Source organism: Scyliorhinus torazame, chromosome 2 (assembly GCF_047496885.1).
Source record: "Scyliorhinus torazame isolate Kashiwa2021f chromosome 2, sScyTor2.1, whole genome shotgun sequence".
Classification (NCBI taxonomy): domain Eukaryota; kingdom Metazoa; phylum Chordata; class Chondrichthyes; order Carcharhiniformes; family Scyliorhinidae; genus Scyliorhinus; species Scyliorhinus torazame.
This window is the reverse complement of record NC_092708.1, coordinates 322,220,145-322,238,281: the sequence shown is the minus strand read 5'-3', so window position 1 is coordinate 322,238,281 and position 18,137 is coordinate 322,220,145. Positions and strand designations below refer to the sequence as shown.

At 43.5% G+C, this 18,137-nt stretch overlaps 1 protein-coding gene across 1 annotated transcript in view; it reads left to right on the top strand.

Moving 5' to 3' along the window:
* The window catches only part of cgrrf1 (cell growth regulator with ring finger domain 1), a 43,549-nt gene extending 26,529 nt beyond the window's left edge, over positions 1-17,020 (top strand). Inside the window, exons 5-6 of the mRNA XM_072489711.1 lie at positions 6,857-6,964; positions 11,790-17,020. Coding sequence (XP_072345812.1) covers positions 6,857-6,964; positions 11,790-12,185 — 504 coding nt within the window. The 3' untranslated portion in view covers positions 12,186-17,020. The remainder of the gene's footprint in view (positions 1-6,856; positions 6,965-11,789) is intronic.
* Positions 17,021-18,137: the final 1,117 nt, after the last annotated feature.

Here is an 18,137-nt window from a genome sequence, read left to right as displayed (position 1 = left end):
TCATGGAGTGAGTGTTCGCACATTTGGTGGCTCCTGTTTGAGGTGTATTTTTTTGTCCTTCCCCACCAGATTTTGAGGGGTGTTTGATGGCAAAAGGTACATGAGTACTGAGGGAATAGAACATCACAGCGCAGTACAGGCCCTTCGGCCCTCGATGTTGCGCCGACCTAAAGCCCATCTACACTATTCCCTTATCGTCCATATGTCTATCCAATGACCATTTGAATGCCCTTAGTGTTGGCGAACCCACTACTGTTGCAGGCAGGGCATTCCACGCCCTTACTACTCTCTGAGTAAAGAACCTACCTCTGACATCTGTCCTATATCTATCGCCCCTCAATTTAAAGCTATGTCCCCTCATGCTAGACATCACCATCCGAGGAAAAAGGCTCTCGCTGTCCACCCTATCTAATCCTCTGTTCATCTTGTATGCCTCAATTAAGTCACCTCTTAACCTTCTTCTCTCTAACGAAAACAGCCTCAAGTCCCCCAGCCTTTCCTCATAAGATCTTCCCTCCATACCAGGCAACATTCTGGTAAATCTCCTCTGCACCCTTTCCAATGCTTCTACATCCTTCTATAATGCGGCGACCAGAATTGCACACAATACTCCAAATGCGGCCGCACCAGAGTTTTGTACAGCTGCAACATGACCTCATGGCTCCGAAACTCAATCCCTCCACCAATAAAAGCTAACACACCGTAGGCCTTCTTAACAACCCTCTCAACCTGGGTGGCAACTTTCAGGGATCTATGTACATGGACACCGAGATCTCTCTGCTCATCCACACTGCCAAGAATCGTACCATTAGCCCAGTACTCTGTATTCATGTTACTCCTTCCAAAATGAATCACCTCACACTTTTCTGCATTAAACTCCATTTGCCACCTCTCAGCCCAGCGCTGCAGCTTATCTATGTCTCTCTGTAACTTGTAACATCCTTCTGCACTGTCCACAACTCCACCGACTTTAGTGTCATCTGCAAATTTACTCACCCATCCTTCTACGCCCTCCTCCAGGTCATTTATAAAAATGACAAACAGCAGTGGCCCCCAAACAGATCCTTGTGGTACACCACTAGTAACTGGACTCCAGTCTGAACATTTCCTATCAACCACCACCCTTTTGTCTTCTTCCAGCTAGCTAATTTCTGATCCAAACTGCTAAATCACCCTGAATCCCATGTCTCCGTATTTTCTGCTGTAACCTACCGTGGGGAACCTTATCAAACGCTTTACTGAAATCCATATACACCACATCAACTGCTTTACCCTCAGCCACCTGTTTGGTCACCTTCTCAAAGAACTCAATAAGGTTTGTGAGGCACGACCTACCCTTCACAAAACCGTGTTGACTATCTCTAATCAAATTATTCCTTTCCAGATGATTATACATCCTATCTCTTATAAACCTTTCCAAGACTTTGCCCATAACAGAAGTAAGGCTCACTGGTCTATAGTTACCGGGGTTGTCTCTACTCCCCTTGAACAAGGGGACAACATTTGCTATCCTCCAGTCTTCTGGCACTATTCCTGTAGACAAAGATGACTTAAAGATCAAAGCCAAAGGCTCAGCAATCTCCTCCCTAGCTTCCCAGAGAATCTTAGGATAAATCCCATCCAGCCCAGGGGACTTATCTATTTTCACACTTTCCAGAATTGCTGACACCTCCTCCTTATGAACCTCAAGCCCTTCTAGTCTAGTAGCCTGAATATCAGTATTCTCCTCGACAACATTGTCTTTTTCCTGTGTGAATACTGACGACAAATATTCAGTTAGCACCTCTCCTATCTCCTCGGACTCCACGCACAACCTCCCACTACTGTCCTTGACTGGCCCTACTCTTACCCTAGTCATTCTTTTATTCCTGACATATAGAAAGCTTTAGGGTTATCCTTGATCCTACCTGCCAAAGACTTCTCACGTCCCCTCCTGGCTCTTCTTAGCTCTCTCTTTAGGTCCTTCCTAGCTAACTTGTAACTCTCGAGTGCCCTAACTGAACCTTCATGTCTCATCTTTACATAAGCCTCCTTCTTCCTCTTGACAAGTGTTTTGACTGCTTTAGTAAACCACGGTTCCCTCGCTCGATCACTTCCTCCCTGCCTGACAGGTACATACTTATCAAGGACACGCAGTAGCTGTTCCTTGAACAAGCTCCACATTTCCATTGTGCCTACCCCTGCAGTTTTCCTCTCCATCCGATGCAGCCTAAGTCTTGCCTCATCGCATCATAATTGCCTTTCCCCCAGATATAATTCTTGCCCTGCGGTACATACCCTTTCCATCACTAAAGTAAACGTAATCGAATTGTGGTCACTATCACCAAAGTGCTCACCTACCTCCAAATCTAACACCTGTCCTGGTTCATTACCCAGTACCAAATCCAATATGGCCTCGCCTCTCGTTAGCCTATCTACATACCGTGTCAGGAAACCCTCCTGCACACATTGGACAAAAACAGACCCATCTAAAGTACTCAAACTATAGCGTTTCCAGTCAATATTTGGAAAGTTAAAGTCCCCCATAACAACTACCCTGTTGCTTTCGCTCCTATCTAGAATCATCTTTGCAATCATTTCCTCTACATCTCTGGAACTTTTCGGAGGCCTATAGAAAACCCCTAACAAGGTGACCTCTCCATTCCTGTTTCTAACCTCAGCCCATACTACCTCAGTAAACGAGTCCTCATCAAAGGTCCTTTCAGCCACCGTAATACTGTCCTTGACTAACAATGCCACCCCTCCCCCTCTTTTACCACCTTCCCTGAGCTTACTGAAATATCTAAACCCCGGCACCTGCAACAACCATTCCTGTCCCTGCTCTATCTATGTCTCCGAAATGGCCACAACAACGAAGTCCTAGATACCAACCCATGCTGCAACCTTATTCCGGATGCTCCTGGCAATAAAGAAGACACACTTTAAACTACCTTCCTGCCTGCCGGTACACTCCTGCAACTTTGAAACCTTACTCATGACCTCACTACTCTCAACCTCCTGTATACTGGAGCTACAATTCAGGTTCCCAATCCCCTGCTGAACTAGTTTAAACCCTCCCGAAGAGCATTAGCAAATTTCCCCCCCAGGATATTGGTACCCCTCTGGTCCAGGTGTAGACCATCCCGTTTGTAGAGGTCCCACCGACCCCAGAATGAGCCCCAATTATCCAGAAATCTCCCTCCTGCACCATCCCTGTAGCCACGTGTTCAACTCCTCTCTCTCCCTATTCCTCATCTCGCTAACACGTGGCACGGGTAACAACCCAGAGATAATAATTGTTTGTCCTACATCTAAGTTTCCACCCTAGCTCCCTGAATTCCTGCCTTACATCCCCATACCCTATCCTACTTATGTCGTTGGTACCTATGTGGACCACGACTTGGGGCTGCTCCCCCTCCCCCTTAAGGATCCCGAAAACACTATCCGAGACATCGTGGACCCAGGCACCTGGGAGGCAACACACCAACCGCGAGTCTCTCTCGTTCCCACAGAATCTCCTATCTATCCCCTTAACTATGGAGTCTCCAATGACTAATGTTCTACTCCTCTCCCCCCTTCCCTTCTGAGCAACAGGGACAGACTCTGTGCCAGTTGGCTTAACCCTGGTAAGTTTCCCCCCCCCCCCCTCCCTCCCAACAGTATCCAAAGCAGTATACTTGTTACTAAGGGGAACGACCACAGGGGATCCCTGAACTGACTGCTTCCTCCCAGCCCCTCTCACCGTCACCCATCTATCTTTATTCTTCGGAGTAACTACATCCCTGAAGCTTCTATCTATAACCACCTCTGCCTCCCGAATGAATCGAAGTTGATCCAGCTCCAGTTCCCTAACGCGGTTTCTGAGGAGCTGGAGATGGATGCACGTCCCACAGATGAAATCAGCAGGGACACTGACGGCGTCCCTCACCACAAACATTCTGCAGGAGGAACATTGCACTGCCTTCCCTGCCATCCCCTCTAGATAAAAAAAAGAAAAAGAAAGAAAGAGCTTACCTGTTATTCACTCTACCCCTTCGGTTAAAGGAGGTGGAAGGGTGGGGGACACTACAAGTGTAGTGTCTAGGGTTTAGAAACTGCCCAACTTAAATACAGGTAAAAATAAAACACTTAACCAGCAACCACTGCGCCCCACACAAAAACAGCAATCAGCTGTTATGGGCCTGCGCAAACAATTTAAATCTTTACTACTTACCCAGCAGTCACTCTGTCCTTACTCTGACTGGATTCCGCTGGAAACTCCCTACAGTAAGTCTTTTAAAAATATACTCCCCTTCTCAGCAAGCACTCACTCAGCAACCACTGCGCTCCGCACGATAACACCTCATTGAAAAGAAAAAACTACTTACCAGTCATCAGTCAATCACTTACCTGCAGGCTGTGACATCACAGTTCAACTGCTTTCTATTTCTACCTGCCCTCGAGCCTTCCTCTCGGCTGGGATCCTTACAGCGGTTGTTTTTTTTTGGTTGGAGGAGGGGGTAGGGAGGGAAACACTGAAGAAGTGTTTCGGGTTTAAGTGTCACTTGACAACAGCTCCTCCACAAACCATCTTCAAGTTACGGTGACCACAATGCACGTATGCAAATTTCCCCCACAACAGCCAATCAGCAGCTCTGCTCTACTGCCCTCTGCTGGATGCTTGACTTCATTTGAACACCTAGGGTCTCTTGCACAGGTACACCTTCAAGTTACGGTGACCACAATGCACGTATGCAAATTTCCCCCGCAACAGCCAATCAGCAGCTCTGCTGGACTGCCCTCTGCTGGATGCTTGCCTTCACTTGAACACCTAGGGTCTCTTGCACAGGTACACCTTCAAGTTACGGTGACCACAATGCATGTATGCAAATTTCCCCTGCAACAGCTCCGCTCTACCGCCCCCTGCTGGATGCTTGCCTTCACTTGAACACCTAGGGTCTCTTGCACAGGTACACCTTCAAGTTACGGTGACCACAATGCATGTATGCAAATTTCCCCCGCAACAGCCAATCAGCAACTCCGCTCTACTGCCCTCTGCTGGATGCTTGCCTTCATGTAATACTCCTCTGGTGGGACCAGTTTATGGCTTAGCGGACAAGGAGTGTAACGAGCAAGAGGCAGCAGCTTGACTGAGAGATCAATAGAGATTCGACACAAGAGAAAGATGGCAGAGATCGGGGGGTCAGCGCTGCCGCCCAGTGGTCTACGGAGCAGTTGGTGAACTTTCTGAACAACAAGTTCCAGCAGCAAAGAAAGGAGGCCTCCGAGGACCTGGATAAGGTGGTGGAGCCGCTTAGGGTGGCGAAAATGTGGAGCAGAGGCAGGAGGCATAGAGCCTGGCAATCCAGAAGATGGACGAGACCGTAGGGGAGCATGAGGATCGATTGGCCTCGCTGGAGGCAGAGATGGAATGGTGAAGAACAGTCAAAAAAGGCTGAGGGAGAAGTTGGAGGATCTTGAAAACTACTCCAGGAGGCAAAATCTCCAAATTGTTGGGATGCCCGAGGGTATTGAAGGAGTGCAAGCTGGCAAGTATGTGGCAAACATGCTGGAGTAGCAGATGGAGGAGGGGGTCTTTGACCGTCCTCTCGAGATGGACCGAGCGCACAGGGCTGAGGAGGAGGCCGCAAGCAGGGGAACCGCCAAGGGCGATTGTGGTGAGGCTACTTAACAAAAAGAAGATTGAGGTGAACGAGGCAGAAAAAGAAGTGCACCTGGGAGGAGAACGAGTTGCATATTTATTAGGACCTGGGAGCGGAGCTGGCCAAGCGGAGCGCCAGTTTCAATCGGATAAGGCTGCCCTCTACAAGAAGGTGTTGAAGTTTGGGATTCTGTACCCCGCTTGGCTGTGGGTCACACACCAGAACCAAGAATTGTATTTTGACTAGCCGGAGGAGGCGAAGGACTTTGAGAGACTATAGACTGGGAGGAGTGTAAGGACATTGAACTTTGGTGTTGTGCTATGTAGAGAATGTGAATTCTGTCCTCGGCTCAGCTGGGCAGGGAATCTATCTCAGTCTTATATGGCCACATTCGCTGGTCTGATCCCTCCCACTGAACGGGGTGAAGGTAAAATGGGAGAGTGAACTGGGCCCCATGCTCACTAGCGAGACTTGGAGAGAGGCCCTTTACAGAGTCAACTCCACATCCTCATGTGCCCAGTTGAGCAGAATTCAGTTCAAGATGTTACATAGGACACACGTGACCAAGGCAAAGATGAGTGTTTTTTTCCCGAATATTGAGAACAGATGTAACTGCTGTTCGCTTGTCCCCGCAGATCTCGCACATGTTTTGGTCCTGTCTCAGAATAGCCAGCTTCTGGGCTTCCTTTTTTAGCACCATGTCTGAGATTCTCCGTTTGAAATTACTCCTATGTCTGCTGGTGGCCATATTTAAGGTTTCGGACTCCCCAGCAGTGCACTCTGGGATGGAGATGGACATTCTCGCCTTCGCCTCACTGATAGTCTGGAGACGGTCACTGCTCAGTTGGAGGTTTCCCGCTCTGCCTAGTGCCTCTGGCTGGTTAGGGGACTCATGTCCTTTTTGCATTTCGAGAAACTTAAATTCACCATCAGGGTTCAATGGAAAGATTCTACCTCAGATAGAAACTGTTTATTTCTTTTTTCAAAGATCTATACACTTGTCAGCTGTTGGGGATTTTAGGTTAAGCGTTTAAGTTAGTTACATTTTATTTGTTTTGTTTGTACTATTTGCATTCTTTATTTTTGTTGGTTGTTTGTTAATGTGTAAAACCTTAATATACATGCTTAAAAAAATAATTATTAGGCAGAAAGCACATTTTCATGACTATATTTAATTATTTTTGTTGTTGTGTTTAAACATAATCATGGAATTTCTATGACCCCTGTATCTACAGGTTTCTATGGTAACAGTAATTCATGTTCCTGATGAGAAATACAGACTCAGCTGTCGAATCTTGTACCAGTATTTGCTGACTTCCCAAGGTCACATATATGACCTGAAGGTAGGTTTATCACAGGAGAATGGAATCAGCTATGTATTCTAACCTTTTATTCGTTATGGTTCTTGACAATGAACACTAATGCTAAAAAAAAATCATAGCTTGCATGCATAATAATAAGTAACCTTTTTTTTCATCATTTAGAAACATAGAATTCCGACAGTGCAGAAGGAGGCCATTTGGCCCATCGAGTGTGCACCGACCCTCGTGAAAGAGCACACTCCACCTAGACTCACTTCCCCACCCTATCCCCCTAACCTGCACATTTTTTGACTGTGGGAGGAAGCCGGAGCACCCGGCCGGGAAACCCACGCAGCCACTGGGAGAACGTGCAAATTTCACACGACAGTCACCCAAGGCCGGAATTGAATACAGGCCCTGGTGCTGTGAGGCAGCAGTACTAACCGTTCTCTGCTGTTTCCTGAGATTTTATATCAAGTTATTATGGGGTGGGGCATTATAGTTGATTCCCAAACATGAATAATAGATAGGTGGGTAGGAATCAGCTGAAATAGCAATTAACAATATGCTGGTCCTTACAATAGTGGTTAATATGCCTGCCTGTCATGCAGGAGAACCAGAGTTCAATTTCCCAACTGGGAAAAGTTACTGACTAAAACATTTTGGCTCAGCTGTAGCACAATAGGTATATGCTTCCTCAAGTAAGGAGACCAAAACTATTCACATGTGATCTCATCAATGTCCTGCACAGCTGTAGCAAGACTTTCGTACTCCATCTCTCTTGCAATAATGGCTAACATTCCACTTGCCTTCCTCATTACTCGCTGTATCTTCTTGTATTTATTTTCAGTCGTCCTTTGCTGATTTCTAAAAATGTTTCCAATCTTCTGGCGTACTACTGACTTTTACAGCATTGTACATCTTTCCTTTCAACTTGGTACTATCCTTAATTTCCTTAGATAGCCGCAGATGGTACATCCTCCTTTTAGCGCTTTTCTTTCTCAATAAGAGTATTTATTTGTTGAGAGTTATGAAGTATCTCCTTAAATGTCCGATTCCACGTTGGCCAACTCTGTCTACACACCCTTGTCGTTGATTTTACTCGCGCTTATGACACATTTCTCACTCTCAAGCAAAGTGATGTCATGTTCATTCTTGCCTAGATGATCCTTTACTGTGTGGTCATTAATTAATACTGTCAGTACCACCCCAACCTCTGGACCAGAAGCTCCATGTTCAAGTCCAACGCCAGGACCTGTTAGCCACTGAAGGAGCATTCGTAGCACTGTTCAACAGGCTGATAAACAGCTCCGGAATTTTTCCACCACTTTGCCACTATTGTCCAAAGGGTAAAACAGCATGTGTGTGTGTGTGTGTGAAATTACACTATTTAAAAGAAACACATTGAGGTCAGTAATATCCTGTTCTCTCATTGGTTCCAGGACGTATTGTTCTAAGAATCTGTCCCAAATTAACTGTATGAAGTTATCTTTGAGGTAACCTTTGACAATTTGATTAGGATGACAGGGTTAGGGTGAGGGAGTGGGCCAGGGTGAAGTACTCTTTCAGAGAGTCGGTGCAGACTCTATTGGCTGAATGGCCTCCTTCTGCGCTATTATGATTCTGGTCTCAGCAGTGTTCAGGTGAAGGCTGTCCCAACAGTACAGCTCCCTCGTTACCTAGTACTGGTGCCAGTGCTTCATGTATTGAAACCCATTTATCAGACACCAATCTTTGAGCCACCCATTTAATAAGCTGATCTTATTTACCCTATGCCAATTTGCTTGTGGTTCAGTATCCTCAAGATCTTTTTTGTTTAGTCCCTAACTGCTCATACCCCCTCAGCAAACCTCTTAGTCCTACCCATGTTATTGATACCCATGTGAAACATTACAACTGGATCCTTCCACTTCCATTCTCCAGGAGTACTCCAGCCCCAAGGAGATGTCCTTAACTTTGGCACCTGGCAGGCAACACAGCTGTGGAGACTTGTGTTCTCAGCTTTAGAAAACTGTGTCTATCCCCCTAACTATACTGTTGCCTTCCATAAATATACTCCTTTTTCCTCTCCTGTCCCCCACCTGGTTGAATGGCTCCAACCAGTGGAGGAATTTCCCCCTGACTCCCCGTGACTTCAATTTTGTCAGGGTTCCTTGATACCCACTCAGTCAACTGCTGCCTTGATGCCGAGGCAGTCATTTTCAACTCATCTCTCAAATGCAGTTGTCCACGTTTGGACCAAGGTTGCCCTGTTGGAACCTAAACTGAGCATCAGTAAACAGGTTATTGCTGTGTACGTTCTGCTGGGTAGCACTGTCGACAACACCTTTCATCACTTTGCTAATATCCTGCTTTTTGTGGAGGACATATCTGGGAATTCTTTCCACATTGTTGGGTAGGTGCCGGTGTTGTAGCTGTACTGGAACAGCTTGGATTGAGGCCCAGCTAGTTTTGGTGCAATCTTGCTTGAACAACCATATTAAAATGTTTGAGGAGGTAACAGAGACCGTAGACATCTGAATTTTCAAAGGGCCTTTGATAAGATATGTTGGTATCTTTCCATCTACAAGTTTCTGATGGACACGCAGAAAACAATCCATTTAGATGGGATGTGTTCATTGGGAGCAACTCTGCTAGTGGCTGTGAAGGCCAGTCCTTGAGAGGCAGGTTCTGCACAAGTGCCACCCCTGAAATCACCAAATAATGTTGTGGAGGATTGTTTGTGGCATTGGAGCATGTTGCCTGGCTGCTGGACATGATGGTGGTGCACACCAGCCCACAGGATGTGTCGTCATTTCCCTCTTTCACCAGCTAGTGATTCCCTGAAGTGATCAGTGTTTGGACCATCGCTGTAATTTACATTAATGATTTGAATTTTGGATTGGAAATCACAACTTCTAATTTGCGGATGATACGGATGAGGAAGACTGCAACAGAGTACAGGAGGAGTTAGTAAACTTGCAGAATAGGTAAATAATTAGCCATTTGATGGCAAATTAATTTCAACACCCATAAATATGAGTAGTACAATTTGGTAGGAAGAATAGGATGGTCACCTACTTGGCAGGTTGTAAATTGAGGTAGATTGGAGGAACAAGGCGATCTTGGTGTACATGTACATGAATCATTAAAAGTTTTGGCACAGATTAGCAAGGCTATTAAAAACAAAATGAACCAAGCTCTAGGACTGATTTCTAAAGGGATAGAATTGAAAAGTAGGGATGTATGCTAAACCTGTTTTGAACCTTGGTTAGACCACACCGTACTGCATGCAGTTCTAGTCACTATATTATAGAAAAGGATATGGGGCATTGGAGAGATTCAGAGGAGATTTACAAGGATGATCTCAGAAATGAGTAAATTTACATACCAGGAAAAGATTGACGGGCTTCTTTTCACTTGAGAAAGGAGGGTTGAGAGGTGACTGAATAGAGATCTTTAAAATTCTGAAAGAATGGATACGGAGAGAATGTTTCCTTTAGTGGGGCAGAGAAATGTTAGAGACCATCAACACCAGATAGTCACTGAAATCCAATAGGGAATTCACCTTTTGTGGATTTCCCAACCAAGGCCTCAGTAGAAGGTGAGAGGGTGATTTACTTTCTTGAATTTGCTAGTGTTGCTGTGAACTAGTTTCCAAAAACTAAATGACAGCAAGCCGGTGGTATATTCTCTTTGTCGGCGAGGAGATACTTGGCCTCCATGGTGATTTAAGCAAAGATGCAAAGATTTGGAGCTCATTGATGAGAACATCTGTAGACAAACTCCTGTTATGGTATTATGCATGATTGCTTCACCATTCTAGGCATGGTTGCATGTAAGAGATAAGACCCTTGTTCTCTGCAGTGCTCACTTTTTACCCACTTGCCATTTGCATCCTGCTTTCAAAAACCTCCAATAATCTCTCTTTCAATTTTACATTCGCTCTCCCATGCAAAGTTAATTTTTTTGTGTCCATCTTTTTGTTTCACCTAAGAAGGATTGTAATGCTTTGCTTCCAGTGAAGAGCATTTAAGTTACTACCGTTGTTCAGCAGCTAACTTCATATTTGTCTTCCTTCCTGTATCTCAATATTTCCCAGTAATACAGTCTAGAAAAAAAGTTCTTGATCGCTTCCTCCTTCACTTTTTTTCTTCCTATGAATTCCTCTGCTGAAATCCGCCCAATATAAAGCAGGGAGCTGAGAGTTCTATCAAAATGCCAATAAATTCAACAAGTTACGGGCAGCATGTGACGCACTGGATAGCATTGGGACTGCGGCGCTGAGGACCCGGGTTCAAATCCCAGCCCTGGATCACTGTCCGTATGGAGTTTGCACATTCTTCCCATGTCTGTGTGGGTTTCACCTCCACAACCCAAAGATCTGCAGGTTAGGTGGATTGGGCACGCTAAATTGCCCCTTAATTGGGAGAAAATAATAATTGTGTACTTTAAATTTTTTTATTTTTTTTTAATTCAACAAGTTACGTTACAAATACTGTCATTTGATTATGCAGAAAAAACACCAGTGTTTATTATGTTGTGTTGAATTGTTTGTGACATGGCAGATACAATACCAATCTTCATTGCAATATTGAGGGAATACCGCAGTGCTAAAGGTGGCATCTTTCAGTAAGGTAATATCTGCCTGTTCAATTGGGCATAAAAGATATCATGGGAGTACTGAATACCACCAGTGTTCTTTAGATGTCCTATATTTACTTACAAAACAACCGGACTGTGTGTGATGTTCTTTGGAAGATTTCTTGCAATTTTATTGTTATAGCTCTGACTTAACAAATCTAGTCCAGTGGTTAGGTTTAGTAAATACATGAAATCTGTACCCTCCTTTGAATAAAGTTTAATCTTTCTCATTTTTATTACCCAGAGACTTTTTATATCTGTTGATGAAACCAGTTTACCTGCACAACTGTCTTCAGAAGCTGGTCTGAACAAAAAACTCCTGGAAAAATTTGGCACTACAGAAGAGGAGCTTCGCCCGCGAAAGGAAAGCAGCAAGGATTGTGTTGTGTGCCAGAATGCTCCTGTGAACTGGGTTCTGCTGCCCTGCAGACATGCCTGTTTATGCGACTGTTGTGTGAATTACTTCAAGCAATGCCCCATGTGCAGGGAGTTTGTTAGAGAATCTTTTGCCCTTGTACGAGCAGAGGAAGAAGTTGATGCAGTTAAAGATGGTGCTAATAATCAGACACTTGAAGATATCTGGGAAGACCTTAATGAGGAAAATATTCACAATGATGCAAATGAACGGTTTTATCTTTAATAGAGAAATAAAAACTCAGAAAATGCAGCTTCTACAATATTGAAGGTCTATGTGCAATCTAGAGTTTAGTCTTGATGAAGGAATTAAATAATACGTTCTGTAATTAAGTTATGCAAGTTACTTGAGGCATTATTGACATTCTGCCTAGTTTAATTTGGGGACAGTGTGTTTTCTTGTGTGTGAGGGGAGAAACAAATTAATTAACCAGTAGGTCATTAGTTTCAACTACTCAGCTCAAAACCATCTATACTGCTTAATCTAAGTAAATTAAAACTTCACTTATTTTTTAAACCTTGACTGCCATATTCCTGCACCTGAAATCTTGCAGCAGAAGTTGTCTCCAAGCAAGCTTTATTTGTATTAATATTCAATATATTCAAATCTTAAGCCTTTTACTTTTTGGAGCATTTTATTGGTTTTCCTATCAATCTAGATGGATTTTAATGATTATATACACCTATTACAACAAAATTCATCATGGACTGGATATTAACACTAATGACAGGAACTGATTATCATTTTTCAGAGGGAGGGGCTGCGCGCATTGTGAGTGGAACAGATGTAGTGGAAAGACATTTTTACCTTGTGGACCGATCAGTCCTCACCTCCCTTTAGTTCATAGAATGTTTACAGCACAGAAAGAAGCCATTCACTCTGTCATGTTTGCGTTGGATCTCCAAAGGAGCACTCTACCCAGTGCCACTCCCTGGTCTCCCTGTAGCCCTGCATTGTCTCTTAAATGCCTTGAGTGACCCTGCCTCCACCACACTTTCAGGCAGTAAATTCCAGATCCCAACCACTTGTTGAGTGAAAAGGTTTTTCCTCATATCTCCAATGCTTCCTTTACCAATACCTTAATCTCTAATCTCTTGCTCTCGATCCTTCACCAATGGGAACTTTGTTTTCCCCTATCTACTTTGTCCAGACCCTTCATGGTTTTCGGATACCTCTATCAAATTTCCTTTCAACCTTCTCTTTAGGGGTGGCACGGCGGTGCAGTGGTTAGCACGGTGCCGGGTTCGATCCTGGCCCTAAGTCGCTGTCCGTGTGGAGTTTGCACATTCTCCTCATGTCTGCGTGGGTCTTACCCCCACAGTGCAGGGTAGGTGGATTAGCCACACTAAATTGCCCCTTAATTTGAAAATATTTTTTAAACTCCTCTTCTCCAAGGAAAACAGTCCCAACCACTCAAATTCATCGATGTAATGCAAGTTCCTCAGCCCTGGAATCATTCTTGTGAATATATTTTGCACTTTCTCAAATGCCTTCACATCTTTCCTTGAATGTGACGCCCAGAATGGACACAATACTCCATTTGAGACCAAATCAATGTACTATACAAATTCAACATGATGTTTTCCTTTTGTATTCAATGCCATAATAATAAAGCATAGGATGCTGTATGTTTTATGAACCGTTCTCTCAATCTGTCCTACCTTCAATGATATATGTATGTATACACCCAGGTCCCTCTGCTCTTGTTCTCCCTTTGGGGGCGGGGGGGGAGGAAGAATTGTACCCTTTATTTTATGTTGTCTCTCTGCGTTCTCCCTACCCAAATGAATCACATCCCACTTCTCTGCATTAAATTTTGTCTGCCAATTCCCCACCCATTCCACCAATCTGTCTGTTACTTTGAAATTCTGCACTATCCTCCTCACTGTTCACAATGCTTTCAAGTTTCATGTGATCTGCAAATATCAAAATTGTGCGCCGTACACCAAGGTCCAGGTCGTTTATATCAGGAAGAGCAAGAGTCCTGACTCCGATCCCTGGGGAAACTCCACTTAATAACCTTCCTCCGGTCCGAAAGACATCCATGAACCACTTCCTTTCACTCAGGAGCAATCACTACTGTTTCCTGTCACCCAGCCAATTTTTGTGTCCAGATCACTACTGTCCCTTTTATCCCGTGAGTTAAAACTTTGCTCAAAAGTCTCTTGTGTAGCACTTTATCACATACCTTTTGGAATCCATGTACACAACATCATTACCCAAATCTTTTCATACTCTCTCTTTGCTTTTCTTATTTGCTTTTGCACTTTCCCACTGAACCTCCTATATTGAACCTGATTTCCGGTTGTATTATCCACCTGACATCTGTCATAAGCATACCTCTATCTCTCTCATTAGGGGAGATCAGGATTTGTTTTCCCTACCTTTCCATTTTGTGGGAATATGCTTTGCCTGTGCCTGAAGTACCTCCTCTTGAAAAGCAGCTAATTCATTGTTCAGTTATCAATTTGCTTACTGATTTGATTCCATTTTATCTGGCTCCATTCTTACCCCATTGAAGTTGGCTTTCCCCTGTTAATGATTCTTACTCTGGATTGTTCTTTGTCCTTTTCCTTGAACTTATTGTCTCCAGTAATATTTAACGCCAGTCCTGCCCTTATTTGAGCCAGGTCTCTGCTACAACCACATCATATTTCCCACCTGACAATCTGCCCCTGTAGGTCACCAGTCTTATTTATTACACTCCCCGTATTCACATACGTGCACAGTTACCCTAACGTAGACTTTATTACTTTCTCCCTTTCCCTGAACCCACCTAATTCATTATTATTTCCTGCTGTAGTGCTATCTGTCTTTCCTGGTATTAACCGCACCTTGGTATTCCTCTTTGATATTACCTCTGGTTCGCACAACCCTGCCAAGTTCATGTAACTCCTCCCCAACATCATTAATAAATTGACCTGCAAGGAAATCGGCCCCGTCTATGTTTATGTGAAACCTGTCTGACCTATAAAAGGTCTCGTTGACTCTAAAGCTGGCCCCAATGTTCCAGGAATCTAAAGCCCTTCCTCCTGCATCATCTTTCCAGCCACACATTAATTTGCTTTATTCTTCAATTTCTATACTCACTTGCACGTGGAACTGGGTGTGATCCAGAGATTGCTACATTTGATGTCCTGCTTGATAATTTCCTACTTTGGGTTGAATGGCCTCCTGTACTGGAGGGATTCTATAGACTTCAGGACCACATTTCTGCCTATGTCATTGGTAGCAAAGTGGACCATGACTGCTGGCTGTTCACCCTCCCCACACAGGGTGCTCTTCAGCCGCCCAGTCATGTCCTTGACCTTGGCACCAGGGAGGCAACACACCATCTTGGATTTAGTCACTTAGTTTCCCAAGGCCTGGAAAATTCAGCTAGTCATGGTTAAATTGAAAATGCTGTTTAAAAGTAAATCCACATAATATTTATATTACAGTCCCACTTTCCATTAATCACTGGATTCAGATTTTTTACATATTAACATCCTAAACCTGCCTGATTTTTGGTGTTAAAACAAAGCCCCTACCGTGCCCACCAAATGTTTCTTGAATCTGATGTGCTCTAAAGGTTTTGAAGTAGACACTATTTCCAGAAACTAAATGTTATGCTGTACAGTGTGTATATAAAAGTTTTAAAAAATTAATTTGTATTTTGTGAACAATGATGATTACAGTATGTGAATGATCCTTTTGTCAATATTGATGGCTAAAAATGTGGTTATTTGAAATTACATTATATAGGTCAACGATTTGATAGATAATAAATGTACGTTGTATATATTCTTTTGTTTAAAAAAAATTACGCTATGGATTACTGTACAATGCCTAGAATGTAATAACAGATTTTTCACTTAGTCTCACTACTGAACAGTAGGCTTTCTTTTTATGAACCATTTCTACTTCTAAATTATTCCAATAACTTTAAATGCACAGCTTCGACCATCCATCTTAAAATTATGGTTCTATTTAATGTTTAGTAATGACAGTATTGTACTTGCACACTGATCCTTGAGGGGTGACAGCTTCCAGAGTAAAAATTCTAATTTTATTTGATTGTTCATAATTGGCCAAATTAAGTTTGTAGAAGTAATCAGTTTGCAGCTATACCGCTACAGATTTGGGGTTTATTTTACATCTGTATTCAGGAACACTCTTGTTCATCTCAGCAAAGAAGTTATGTAATGACAGCAAAGTAACCAGTTCCAAAAACTGCAGCTTATTTTTCAAAATTTTCATTATGTGGAATATTTTGTATGGCCTGAAGATTCTTTGCCACTTTGTTTTGGATCAGCGGGAGAACAAACTTAAACATTTGTACTAAAACCCTTCCTTCAGATATCTGAATTTGGTTGGTCGCTCCTTAAACTGGACAATCCATGTCCCATCTTCTGTTGCTCTCACCAGAATTTCAGCCAAAATATATTATAGTCCTCTTGCTACTGGTTCAATAGCATAGATTTCTGTGAATTCTCATCAACTAAAATGAGAAACTCCTTTTCCAAGTCTAGACCAGAAATTGAGCATATAATCCAGGTGAAATGAAATGAAAATCGCTTATTGTCACAAGTAGGCTTCAATGAAGTTACTGTGAAAAGCCCCTAGTCGCCACATTCCGGCGCCTGTTCGGGGAGGCTGGTACGGGAATCGAACCGTGCTGCTGGCCTGCCTTGGTCTGCTTTTAAAGCCAGCGATTTAGCAGAGTGTGCTAAACCAGCCCCGGTTGTCCACTTACTGCAATATTAATGGGGTGCAGCAGTCAGAAGTGTTGTCTTTCAGATTAGATTAAGGTTCTGTTGTGAACATCACCCCATGGCACTATTTTGAAGAGTTCTCCCTAGTACCTTGGTCAACATTTAAAATTTCAACCAACGCCTGAAAACAGATTATCCAATCATTATGGTGTTGCTGTGGGAGTTTACTGGCACAGAAATGTTTGCTGTTATTCCTATATTACAACAGCCACTGCATTTCAAAAAGTTTTTAATTGGCAATTGAGCTCTTGCGATAAGCTAATATCATGAAATGCACTAGAAATAAAAGTCTCTGTTTTTGCACTTTCACATCTCCTGGATTGATGCAGCAATGTCAGAATCTCCCTTTTCCTTGACATATGGAAGCAGACACAATTAGCTGCCATGTCAGAAGTACGAAAGGCAGGAAGATTTGAACAATACTCAACAAAATTCTGTTGTTCCAGCTTTCTATTAGTTTGTTCCAAGATACACCAAGACCCTGCACATTGTTGCTCTGGTGTCAGTGTACCATTTTGCAATTACAAACTTGTAGAGAGTTGCAAGAAAGCATTGTTAATTATCAATGTCCTAATTTCCATCATACTTTTCAGTCTCTTTAAATCTTTATCCATAACTACATCTGGAATAAGGTTTAGACATAGAAGCTTCCTGCATCTCATGACACCTAATATCTGTTTCTGTAGCTAGTTTTTCCTGGATCAGGCCGTCGGCCTTTCAGAGATTATAACCTGAGGAACGCCAGTTCACCACATCAATCGTGGCTGAACAGGAGACCCCCACTTTTACATCTGCCACAGGTGTATTGGGATTTACAGATTGATAAATCAACTTGTTTGGCCACGTTATGAACTCCTCTTTGGTGGCCATCAAGTCCTGGAGTGGGCCTCGAATGTAGAACGCTTGCTCAAAGGCAGGACCACTACCCATTGTACCTGTGGTGCAGGGGCCATTCGAATAGGGGGAGTTGAACAGAACACAATTGTAGTAGGGGACAGTATGTTTGGGGGGGGGGGGGGGCAATGGATATGATTCTCTACAGTAAAGGGTGTGAGACCTGAAGGCTTACCTGCCTGGTCCCAGGGTTAAGGACATCTTGGGGATGGAGAGGAACTTGGGAGTGGGAGGAGAAGGATCCAGTTGTGGTCCAAATAGATATCACAAAGATAGGAATAAGAAAGAGGTTATGCTCAGGAAGTATGAGCAGTTAGAGCCTAAATTTAAAAAAACAAGTAGAACACAAAGGTGGTAGTCTCTCAATTACTACCTGAGCCACAAGCAAATTAGCATAGGATAAATAAGATCAGAGTTGAATGTGTGGCCCAAAGATTGGTGTGAGAGAAATAGGTTGTGATTCATATGACACTGACACCAGCACTGAGGAAAGAGGGAGTTAAGCCATTGGGACACTCATCACCTGAAC